The 12,951-nt window shown below is 35.1% G+C and overlaps 1 protein-coding gene across 6 annotated transcripts in view; it reads left to right on the top strand.

Annotated features, from left to right (window-relative positions):
- Positions 1-12,951, top strand: part of UNC13C (unc-13 homolog C) — a 176,185-nt gene that overhangs the window by 82,946 nt on the left and 80,288 nt on the right. For all 6 annotated transcript variants that reach the window (XM_051797190.1, XM_051797187.1, XM_051797188.1 and 3 more), the window contains 4 exons: positions 1,034-1,261; positions 3,157-3,298; positions 11,000-11,169; positions 12,639-12,754. In XM_051797190.1, coding sequence (XP_051653150.1) covers positions 1,034-1,261; positions 3,157-3,298; positions 11,000-11,169; positions 12,639-12,754 — 656 coding nt within the window. The remainder of the gene's footprint in view (positions 1-1,033; positions 1,262-3,156; positions 3,299-10,999; positions 11,170-12,638; positions 12,755-12,951) is intronic.

Genomic DNA, 12,951 nt, shown 5'->3' with positions numbered 1-12,951 from the left:
TGATTATAAAATTTGTAGTATTCATCTTGCTTTATATGTTAGTCTCATCAAGAGGTGGAATAGCCTATTAAGCACTGCAGGAATTTAAATTTTTACTTGCTACATTTGTAATACTCTCCTGATCGTAGAGGTCTGATGTTTCTTTCCTCACACCCAACTGCAAGATCAATATTTAGGGTTTTTTCAGTGTACATTTAGGTATTGTAGAGACATTGATCAGAAACTCTTTCCTCTGGCACACAAAGGACACTTTATAAGGTGAACTTCACTTTTTTTTTTTAAAGGACCTCTGAGATCATTTACAATTGTTCGAGAGAGAAATCTCTGCAGAGCACTTCTGAAAAGAACTGTGAATAAAATCTGCAACAACTTGGTATCCTTATTTTTTTAATTAAACCAATAAAATCTGTAGTGGTTTTGATGTTCCAGAAAAATTACCTGAGAATTTTCTTTGTTTTCCAGACTTGTTTTAGGGGATAGACCTGACATATTGCCACAGGGTAATATAGCCTAGAAGTATTCTCACATAGATAATATCCTCTGATCTCTTCTACCATCCTCATATACTTACTGAAATTATCAGTAATGACCATTTTACTGAAGAGAAGAACCTCTCTGTTCTGTACCTGTGATATGTTATTTTCATGAGTGATCCCTCAAGAAGAGTTTTAAGAAAAGCATTAAAGTTTAATACCACACAAGCACAGTAGTGGTGTTTAATGATGGAGTTTTGAGACCACAATTTAGTGCCTACTGTTCAGTTCACATGTTGATGTTTTCACAGTACTGAGCAGTACTGATTCAATAAATATTTCTAGGTATAACACACCTGATGGAAGCTGAATATTAACCCATCGTGTTTAACTAAATCAGTTGATAATTTTAGGTATCACAAAGAATAAATTCTAGAGTCTTGGTATTATTCAGATTAAACAAAGGTACTGCAGTACCAAGAGTTGACCGGAGACTCTAGAGGCAAAAAAGAACTAAATTAATTTTTTAATAACAATAGTGACCTTTTCTCTCGTTTCAGGAGCAGCTGAAAAAAGTTCCAAACATGGTGCAGAAGACAAAACACAGAATATTATTAGTGCTATGAAGGAAAGAATGAAGATTAGAGAGAAAAATAGACCAGAGGTGTTTGAAGTGATCCAGGAAATGTTTAATATTTCCAAAGAAGATTTTGTACAATATACAAAAGCAGCAAAACAAAGTGTTTTGGATGGAACATCCAAATGGTCAGCAAAAATAACCATCACAGGTAAATTTTTTTCTTTCTTTCATAGTCATGCCCTGGTTCAGGAATAAGATTTATTGCAAGCAAAGCTGGAGCTGTGTGTTCAATTGCACACTTGGTGCATCAGCAAACAGTTGAATTTATGGCATGCTAACTGCAAGAGCTTTAAGTTACATCTGTTGGCAAAACTACTTTATATTCTTCTGCTCTAGGAAGGAAGATGAGTAAATGGCCTTGTTGCATCTCCTCTACCTCCTGCCAGTATCTCCTGTGCTAATGATGAGCTTTTTGCCAGCAACTACAAGAGTCAAAGGTCACACAAAAAGGTTTTGAGTGACTAAAAACACTTGAGCTTGCAGTTCCAGACCCCATTGGTTTGAAACTCATCATTCATTCATGTTGTTTAGCTAAGGATGTGTTCCAGTTCAGTGCTGCTGCTGCTGCACACCCAGAACATGCTCCAAATGGCTTCCAATCACGTTAGCCTGGTTGCTCATGATGATTTCCAGGTCTTCTGGCTCTGACATTCAAGTTTTTGAATTAAAACCTCACCAACAGGGGAGTGTTTTTTTCTACTGAAGGTTGAGGGATGGTGCACAAAACTCGAAAGAATAATTGTCCCAAGCACTAGGGACAGAGTTAATTCATGTATTTACTTTTAGTTGTACCTCTAAAGGATACTGAAGGCTGTCTTGTGTTCAGGCCAGTATAATACATACCATTTAACAACTCTGGAAGACATTTTCTAGACTGTCACTTAATTCTCCTGCATGAATCACAGAAGGTTACTTCCTTGCCTTCTAAAAATTTCGCTATGGATTTAGAGTGAATGGGGAAGACAAAATATGCTAGTTTATTCCTAAGAGTTAGTCTTTTCAGAAATTGGATGCATAAAAGAGTAACAGAATCTCACTTTTTTCACTGAAGTCAGCACATGTGACTGAACCCACACAGGAGCTGATCTGCTGAGCAAGAAGGTGTCATTTTTATGTAATCATTTTTCTGAGTACACCGAGGGAGCTTCATTATCCAAAATGAATGACATTAGAGAATGTTAACTAAATGTTACCACTGAGATGCTTTAAATAATATGTGCAGAATAACAAAACCAAGCTCAGCCTATGGTAGGAGACAGTGTTTTAGCTGCAGTTCTCTGGGTTTGGCAGGTTGCTCTTTGACAATTCTGCTTTCCCCTGAGGTTTCCAGTTTTATGAATTATGGTCAAATTGGGTGGATTTATATTTGGCACTAAATTCATAACCATTAACTATACACCCACAATAACTGTCAGAAAAGCTAGCAAATACATAAACAGTTAATGATAATTGATCTGAACTGTCATCCTCTCTGTAATGGCATAGAAAGTATTCCAAAAACCATCATGGTTCACCTCTCACATGAGGAGAACAAATGGCATGCCCCTCATGTTTTGTTTCATAATCCACAGCGCAGATTTTCTTATATTGGAAGTTTTACTTTGTTAGCTTATAACTTTGGAGAAATTTTGGAAAGCATTATTTATTTTTTGGGACTGGGGATGGGGGCTGTGGAATTTTAGGGAATTATTAAGCTCAAGCCAAGTTATACAGCAACATTCTATTGTTTGCCATGCTGATTAAGCCTCAGTTTGAGAAGAATATTTGAATTATGCATCAAAAGTATTTGCTTTGTGCCTGGTAATGAATCTTTGCATTTATTACTCTATTAAACTGTATTTTAAAATTGTATACAATCCAAAAGGGTAGTTAGACAAACCTTGCCAGGCTCCAGACTTATAGATGCTGGGAAAATAATCCAGAAATCTTTGTTTCAGGAGCCCTCACTGTGATGATTTGTTTCCTGTTGCTGTTGACACCGTCATTTACCTCTTGATAATGAAGGTCATGAGGGCTAAAGCACATTTATCTCCTTTTTTGCAGTTCTTTGTGCTCAGGGCTTGCAGGCTAAGGACAAAACTGGCTCAAGTGACCCATACGTTACTGTGCAAGTTGGCAAAAACAAGCGGAGAACAAAAACTATTTTTGGAAACTTGAATCCCGTATGGGATGAAAAATTCTATTTGTAAGTATAGAAAATACTGTTATTTCTTGCTTTTTTAATTTACTTGTAGATAATATAATGCTACAAAGTGAAATAATCACTTAATTTGAGAATATTTTTTGTCTGTACTATGTATATTCATAGCATTAATGCATTAGCAAGTTCTGAATGGAGAGAGCATCAAAGTTTTTTGTGACTTTATCCTAAAGTAATCACACAGCTCATAATCAGGTCCTTTTGGGGGATCTGTTGGTGGTGTCTGTTTATTCTAATTTTTTTAGGGAACTTGAGTAAGTTTTCAGACTCCAACCTTACATACCAAGTACTGACATTATAATGCCTTCCCATGTGTCAGATACTGGCCATGCGAGGTAAATACAATTTTATTTGACATGGTGATTCTCCTGAGTGAAACTGGGGAATTTTGTAGGAACTGATGTGCTTCAGGCTCTGGGATGGGCTGTTTGTAATGGCTATGCTATTAGAGACATGTTGAGAGTATGTTATGATTTTCCTGTCTCCTTTCTTTGGCCACAGCCTCTGAATGAATAGGGTATAGTCTGGGGTCAGAACACCACAGAAGTTCAACCCTGACTGCAAAAATGTTCAGTTTGTAATACATTGTCTAAGGTTTGAATAGGATTTCATGCCAGTTCTGCTAAAGTCCCTAGATTTTTTTTTTTTCCCCTAGAAAGGCATGTTACAGTACAGGAAAATCTAATTCTCAGGTACTATACTGTTCCTTTCCTGAAAATATTGCCTGAGGATGCAATGCATTCCTGACTGAGAGTTTGACTGATTTGACAGTAATATCAATTTACTGTGCTATTCCTCTACGTGTTGCAGAAGTATTTGAGTATTTATTCTTTTCTTAACTTGATTATGCTGTACCACAGTATATGATGTGCACTTAACTACTATTATTAAACTAAGTCAAGGATTCTGAAAAGCTAATAAAACCCCTAGATTTCCTTTGGAAATTTTTAAGTGGAAAAGAAACATTTATTTAGGCAGATTTTTTAAATTGTTCAGAAAAGTTCCAGTCTACTCTGAAAGCACTTACCACAGTAATATCAAGTGAAGTTTAGGAGGTGTTTTATGAAAGCTGTGTGAAAACACTAGGATGGTAAATTCTGAAAATAAGAAATTATAATAATAAAGGATCTATAATTTAAATGTTCGTTAAATAGAATAGTTTTATTTGAATTTGTATTGAGAGTATATGCAAACTGTTGACACATTTTAATAGCCCAACCTTTTGGTACTACATTATAGAAGTCTAATATGTTTATGTCTAATAGTGATATTCAAAACAGGGTCTTAATTTGCTGCAACTTGATGAAAGACTGTATCAGTGATGATAAAAACAGTGTGTCATTTTTTGAAGCAATGCTGAATTTATAAAGCAACAACAGAATAGCTCAGGATCCTGCAGACATTTAAGATTCAGAAGCTCCAGCTGGTCCCTGTGTGCAACTGGCAATTTCAAACTAGCCACTCACAGCAATTTAAAATAATTGTCTTCAGAATATAACATTCTTTAGTTTATTCTTATATTCTTTTCCTCCTATAAAGAAAATATGAGTTGTCATTATCCCTATTTACATAAAAGTGGGAACAATTTCTGTGAAGGTTCAGGCATTTAAAGCAGAGCACTGTTTTCTTCAAGAAGATGCGATATCGTAACATGAGGAGTTACCTTCTTATCATGTTGCACTTGCCCAGGTTTTCACTAGAATCTGCTCCCTTATTGTTGAGGGGGTTATTGTTTCAGTAGTGAGTTCAAAAGAGGTTTGGTCCAATGTGCCACTTCTGTTTGTCTGGAAAAGGTATCAGGGGATCCAAATGTATTAAACTACATATGCTCATGCCTTTCACAGATTCAAGCAGGTTATTATTAGAAATAAATAATTAGAAATAATTCAGAGTAAACACACACTTAGAAACTTTTTACAGGCTTCCCCTATACAGATGGTGTTTTCTTTTCGACTTATTTGTGCTACTCCAGTAATAGTTGAAGTGTCATTCCTCATTGAATGAGCGTGAGTGACCAAAGATAAGAGATTAATTATCTTCTTACATTTAATTGTATAAGTTGCATAGTGTCAAAAGTTAGATGAGCAATTCAGCAAATTTGTTAGGATATTTTAAATGCATTTTCTCAAAGATGTGAGCAGGGCTACAATAAAATCCCTGGAAACTTGAAAAAATTCTGGGTTTTTTTCCCCATCACTAGGTATTACTATGATCTGCTGCTCTAGCCAATAACATTTATAAAAACCCTTCAGACTTTACTATAGCATGAACCTCCAGGGTAACTGCTTTGAACTGAATGTATTTTCAATCGTTTTCATAACACTTGTGCTTTCAAAAATAATCTTCCAGACTTATTCAATGCATTGGATTTCAATTCAAAGTATATGAGAATTTCTGAAGTGTATTAAATAAACTATAAATGTTTAACCCCAAGATTACATCTAAAATAGTTCAATATAATTTTTTCATTGACTCAAAAAGTATGATTTAAATTAGGCTCTACTAGTGATATTTGACAGTCCTGTTTAAAATCTAACTTATAACTCCTAAATGATAAATTTGCAGAAATAAAATGTGTCTCGAAATCTTACAATCTTATATTTACTCCTAATACCAAAATATGCATTTAAATCTCCCCATCTGTTCCAAAACAAGGACCTGGAAAAAACATTGGCTCCCCACTGTGCATTTGCTCTGTCATAACAGATAAAGTGAGGGCAGTGTTCTAGTTCTTAGAGTTACACATAACCTGACATGATTTCATGGTAAGCAGAGAGTGAATGTTTCTAACAAACTATAATGTGACCCTCTGCTAAATGGGATACTGGCAGAGATTTTAACATGGGAACTCCTAAGCCATTAGAGCTTTTTGGTGCACGGGGTAGAAAAGCAAATTGACCAGCAGATTGTCATGTAATGAGTGTAATATAGGTGTTAAGGGCTTTGATCCTTTCTACTGGCATCATTAGAAATGAGATAACAGAGCAGTTTTTATTTTTTCACTAAAACATCAGTGATAGGAGCTGTTTGTCACCTTCTCTTTCTTCTCGAGTGTGGTATCTGATATGGGAAAAGGGATTTTTCAGCTTTCAGTTGCATTTTCAGCTTTAGTTACAGGAAGATATATTTGGGCAGTGTAGTTTTCAGCTTTGTAGAAACGTTTGGATCTATATCCTATAATAAAACTCTACTCTCATTCTTTTCTTGACCATTTTCAACAGTTGATTGCTGAAATATAGAAATCTGATTTCTCTGACACTGTTTGGCAAGCACACATCTCTAATTGCCTTGCTGACTTTGCAGGTGCCACATTTCCTCTGACCATTTATTAACATCTCAGATACAAGTGTAAAATACAAAAGTCTTTCAAGTAAAGACTTCTTTCAAGAAAGAAAATAATAATCTTTCAAGATTATTATTTTATATTATTTATTCTTTCTATTTTGCACATATGTGCTCTGATAAGTAGCTTAATTGGATATATATACTGCTAACTTCAGTGCATGGAAACATTTGAGCAAACTGATTTCAGGCATCCAGGTGTGGATGTTCTTCCTTAGAATTACACACATTTTATTTATTCTGAAATAAATTATTAATGCATTCATGTAAAGCAATATTTGGTGTAAGCAGCCAGGTATAGGAAATAAATACAAGAGGACATCACCAAAGTCACTTTCTATAAGAAGTCATTTTATACATTCTTGATCAGCTGAACTGACTTGTAAAAAGGATGAACTTCACTGTAAGTGAAGGTAACGTGGTTGGTTACCTGTTTAAATGGTGTTCCAGTGATATCTAAATGGTGTTCCACTGATATCTAAATACAGTTTTGTGAGAATCGTTGAAATAACTTAAGGATTGTCTCATAAGAAAAGTATATAGCAGACAATTATATTACATAAAACCAATTGAGTAATAAAACCTGCATATTAGTTTACTAGACTTAGGAGTTCTTCAATAAGCAGCCAAGTTTCTGAGAGACTAATTAATTAAAATAACTGGATCTCACAGCCTCAACCCAAATCAAGAGAGAAGAACACTTCTAGGAACCAATTCAAATGATAGATTGTTTGTTCAGCAATAGTGTTTTTCATTTTCACAGTACAGCATGTTTGGTCTGAGTCTTTTTCTCAAACTGCTGTCAATCCAGATTAATTTTATACAACTCTCTTTTTGTTATGACAGAATAAACTAATGCAAGAAAAGACATAATTAGTCTCATTCTACTTTATCAGAAAGCATGGCCCGTGACCACACTGCTAAAGAATTGGGACTGTCCAGACTAGAGAAGAAACAAGTAGTGGAGGTAAGGATGTCTTTAAACACATCCTTTCTCCTGCAAAGAGGAAAGGAATAATCTCTTTTCCATGCTTACTGTTATAGTAGAACAAGAAGTAATAGGCACAAAGTCCATTTAGAGAGGTTTAAATCAGACTTTAGAAAATTTTGCCAATAGTGGGGCTAATGAAGTACTGGAATAGATTTCTTGACAGACTATGGAACTACCTCTAAATACATAAGAACAGAGTGGACAGACTTCTCATAGCAATGCTGTGGATCTGGTTCTGGCTTGCAGTAATGGCAATAATAATAAACATGAGGATAATAATAACAATGAATTGCTTCCTAAACTTACTGAAAGTAGCATAGTATCACTTAGTTGTCATTTTAACACTGGGTGAAGATCTCTTGGAGAAGATGTACAATCAGGTCATGCCAGTGCATCTAATATTAAATTTACATTGAGATACTGTTGTAGAGATAGTAAACTATTACAATTTTATTACTCTAGCCATTTGAATAAGCAGAAATTCTGTGACGATTATTTCGTGTCTTTGTGGCATTCTGGCAATGCAGAAGTAATGTGTCACCAGATTGTTGGTAAATTATTAAAACTGTCTCTTCTGTCTTGCATCTGTAAATATACTGCAACTTTCCCAGCTTTCAGTGTCTTCATTTTCTGTGTGCTGAAGAACAATTCACTTCTCACCTTCTTGTATCACATCTCCGTGAACGCTTTCACTGAGCATATAAGGCAGAATGGCAAGAACAGGAACACTAAAAATAGCATATGTTGTCTTAGCCTTTAATTTCTTGGGTTGATTTTCCTGGACAGAGTAAGCAGAAGTAGGAATCCCACCCAGGGCTTCTGCACAGATGTTACCAGTGACTAAGGCAGAATTTGCATGTCATTAAATAGTGCTATTTCTAAGAGTCTGGGCAGGTAAGTACAATCATGCAGAGACAGCTCTGTGATTTTAATAGTAAATCTCCCTGCAGTCACACTGCCACAGGACAGGCCAGTAGAAATATTTATTCATCCACTCTTCAGTTCTTGCAACACAAATCCATGCTATTTTTGTGGTCTTGCACAGGAGCATTACAAACATAGCAGAGCTGACTCAGTGCTAAAGTTCTGACACAAAGATGAACATGGTTGTGATGGGTCTCACCATGTCTCACTGACCTAGGGTTAAAGGAGAAAAGGATGTGGAAGAGACAACTGAGGATATCAGGGAAAAGTGCAGTCATCCTGACCACCTGAATAAATATTTCTTAATCAGCTAAGCATACATCAGAGGGAAATCATTGCTGTCTCAGGAGAATAAAAATATGGTATTTGTGCTGAAGTACCATTTAATGACCTTTTATATGCAGCATCTCCTTGAGAAGCAAAGCAGGAATAAGATTTCTACTAAAAGCACAGATATGGTGATGAGGGTCACATAAATACCTCACCAGTGATGGATCTTCCTATGCCACTGTCGAAATCCCCTGCTTAATATTTCTGTTGGGTTCACACCTAAATGCAATTCAGGACTCCAGCAATGTTAAGCTGCAGAGCTACATTTCAGGAAAATTAAATGGTTTCTGGGTTCAGCCTCATTTCTTAAGGCAAAGATGTTTATTTGATCCATCTCTATCTTCCTATATTTTATATGTCCTTACCAATAGCTTTTGAATTTTGTAGTCAGTCAGAGAAATTTCACAGATTGCCTGTCACATTCTGCGAAAATCGGTGGTCAGGGAGAGATGAGAGGTGAGATCCTGATGGTGTCCTCAATATGAGCTCACCCCATAACAAACACCAGGGAGTTCACATTACAAAAATCCCAACTATGGGGGAAGATTCAGTATGTGATTTGCAGTTTGTTAGATGTCAGGGAAGCCAGTCATAAGACAAAAGGAAACTAGGCTTTATTAGTTTTGCTAATCACAGAACAATGTGTGTTTTAATTACCAGAAATATCTGCAAAGTTAAAATCTGGAACACAGGCAGACACAAGCATTTCTGTGATACTGAATGATGTCACAGTGCAGCAGAGTAAGAGCTGTGCATGCCATTTTTAGTGTCTGGTTGGTCTTGACAGTAATAATACCATTTACAGCACTTTATTCTTCCAAAACCCATTACCACCACTAATTAATTCTTAGAATACCCCTGAGGGGTGCCAGTTGGAAGATAAGTTAGAGTATTACTGTTTTAATGCTGGAGACACTGAAACAGATCACTGAGCAGTGATAGTACTTGAGTAGAATTCAAGTAAAAACTCTTAATCTAGTGTAAACTAAGACCCTGCTGAAGATAAAAATTTGCTACTACACTTTAAAATTATATTTAAAGATATGTAATTTTAAAAATATTTTTGCAGCATTCTTGAGTGGATATTAAAAAACATAGCTAGTGTGCATGAGTATGACATGCCTTATAACTGGTGTCTGTACTAGTCATCAAATGTCAGCAGCAAAGTTTTCACTACCACAGGCTGCTGCAGTCAACGTTAAGATATTCCAATCAAGGCACCAAAAGCCAGCACTGATGAATTGTAAATAGTTCTCATTGTGGCTTACAGAATTAAGCAGCAACAGAGTTTCTTTTCCATTTCTGTGCAAATACATGCAGGGCATAGCTGGGAGAAAAAATTTTTATCCACTGGGTACTCTGCAGATTGCAAGTGAAGCCTCCTCATTCCCTCACACATCCAGGAGTTTCTCAAATCCACTCAATCCATGAGGGGTTAGTAAGCAAATTAAATTTGCAATAAATTTTTTAGTACATGGCAGTCTGTCTCCACTCCTTCTCCTTACCAGGGAATGGAGGTCTTGGAGAAAAGAAAGAAGCTACTTATTTCCCTAGGTTTTTCTGTTTGCCTTCTTGTCTTGCAGTGATGTGTGTGGGTACTTCTTGAGTTTTTTCCAAAAGCTTCCTGACACACAGTGGAAATGTTCTTTAATTTATTTTTTTTTTTCACTTTTTGTATTATTCTAGACTACTACTTTTGTAGTTTGCTCTATGTACTATATAGCACTCCTAAACAAATAAATCTGATCTAACTGTATCTTTCTTAGGATACTTGTTAAATAATAGCATCAAGAAGTACACATTTTAAATTAATTAATAATTTAATGAGGAGTTCTTGACATTCCTAAATAAAATCTCTGTGCATATATAATTCAATCAAGTTAATCTCTTTACTTTCTCATATATATAGCAATTCCAGTTTTGTCCCTGGCAATATGGGATGGCCTTTTATTCCACTAGATGTTGCAGGTTGTTTGTATTCTGACACTTTATGCAATTAAGCAAGTGTATGAAAATCGAGGTCAATTAAATAGACAGCAGTACAGAGATATATAGCTTGTGTATTACTCACATTTTGTATTTTATCTTTGTTTTTCCAGTGAATGCCATAATTCTACAGATAGAATAAAAGTGAGAGTATGGGATGAAGATGATGACATCAAGTCTAGAGTAAAGCAACATTTCAAAAAAGAATCAGATGACTTCCTGGGGCAAACAATCATTGAAGTAAGAACACTGAGTGGAGAAATGGATGTATGGTATAATTTAGGTATGATTTTTACTGATTTCTTAGAACAAATTGAAGTGAAATCACAGTGTCTTTAATTTTGTGACTTTAAAAAAATATAGCTTTGGTACCAATGTGCAGCTCTTAAAATCTTAAATATTGCAGGTTAATTTCATCCTTTTTTGGTTTCTGACAATTACAGAGAGCAGACTAATCCCAATGATATTAAAGAAAAATATTTCATTTAAAGCAAAATTAAAACTGTGTAAGAAAACCGAACATCTTAGAGTAGTCCCATAACAGTAGCATTCTTTGGGAAATACATTTACAAATATTTTTATTGTTCTTCACATTCATTTTATCACATATTTTAAAAAATTATTTATTACCATTCTGGGCTTAATCATCTGTTTTCCGCTGTTCTCTGTTGTCCTCGATGACTGCACTTTCTTGTCTGGACAGGTCTTTAAAATTATCAGTCTTTCAACCAGAAATAAATTAATGGAATAGTGTCTCAGAATATATTTTCTCCATCTAAACTGAAGCATAAAATAATTTTAAAAGTTAATCTCCCATATTTGATAATAAAAATATGATATTAACATTTTTATTTTATTTAAGTTAGCCTGCTCTATAAAAACTTCAGCTGAATTACATGATATAGTTTTCTGAAATTCATTTCCTAATCAACAGCTCTTTTTACATTGTCTAGTGTTTCATTTCCCAATATATATATTTCATATATAGATCATATATAGATATTTGATCTCTTATTGACAATGAATGTAAACTCTTGGGTTTTTTCCTAATTATAATGAGTTATTTTTCAAAGGTAAGATAATTGGGTCATTATGAATTCTGAATTTTATTTCTTCAAAAATTTCAGTGACTTAAACCAATGTAAGTTATTATGAAATAGATTTTTGAAACAAATCACGCTGAAATGATTTGACAGGAAGCAGTTTAATAATACCATAAAAAATGAGTCTGGTATTGCCCATGAAAGTAACTGGTGAGTGAGCTGTCCCTGTCCTCTTGGCCCATGAGGCTTTCATTCTGTTTTTTTTCCCCTGTTCAGCTGAGGAGGGGAAGTGATCCAGTGGCTTTGGTGGGCATCTGGTGTCTCCCCAGGGTCAACCCACCCCACTCAAACACAGTAGTCCAGGTTCTTGCTTAAGTCTTCATAAATAAAGGAAAATAATAATAATTAGTACAGATAATAGGATAGAAAATTAAAATAATGTCTTTGAAAAGGGAAGAGTGATAAATAAATTGCAATGCAGTCTGATTTGAATATGGCAGATAAAATAAGAAAGATTCATTATTTCACAGTTTGATATTCTATTTCATGGGCTGAACCATGTGTGAGGTACTAAAAAATTCTTGTTTTTCAACAGCAGGACTTTCTGACTTTAAAAAAGTCATTAAACTAGAATGATTTATGAAAACTTTTCATACGACATACATGTGTTCTTGGTAGTTAATTGATGTATTATTTTTCTGCTCCTCAGAAAAGCGAACAGATAAATCAGCTGTCTCTGGTGCCATTAGACTGAAAATCAATGTTGAAATAGAAGGAGAGGAGAAAGTTGCTCCCTATCATGTGCAATACACCTGTCTACATGAGGTATGTAGGAAAAGTTAAAGTATACTCTACAGAAATGACTATTCTGTTGTTGCAAGGATGAGGAAAAAAGGCTCCAGAACATTACAGCACTGTAACAAATAACTGCTGACATACCTCAGGACAAGTTTATTTTAGATTTCCCATTTTGTATTGCTGATGGCATATCAGGTTCAGAAGCAAAGGCAGAACAATGTAAG

The sequence above is a fragment of the Manacus candei genome, unplaced genomic scaffold (genome assembly GCF_025592945.1).
Source record: "Manacus candei isolate 608988 ecotype Guabito, Panama unplaced genomic scaffold, ASM2559294v1 h1tg000046l, whole genome shotgun sequence".
Classification (NCBI taxonomy): Eukaryota; Metazoa; Chordata; class Aves; order Passeriformes; family Pipridae; genus Manacus; species Manacus candei.
The sequence above is the reverse complement of the archived record's forward strand: the minus strand, read 5'-3'. Positions and strand labels throughout refer to the sequence as shown.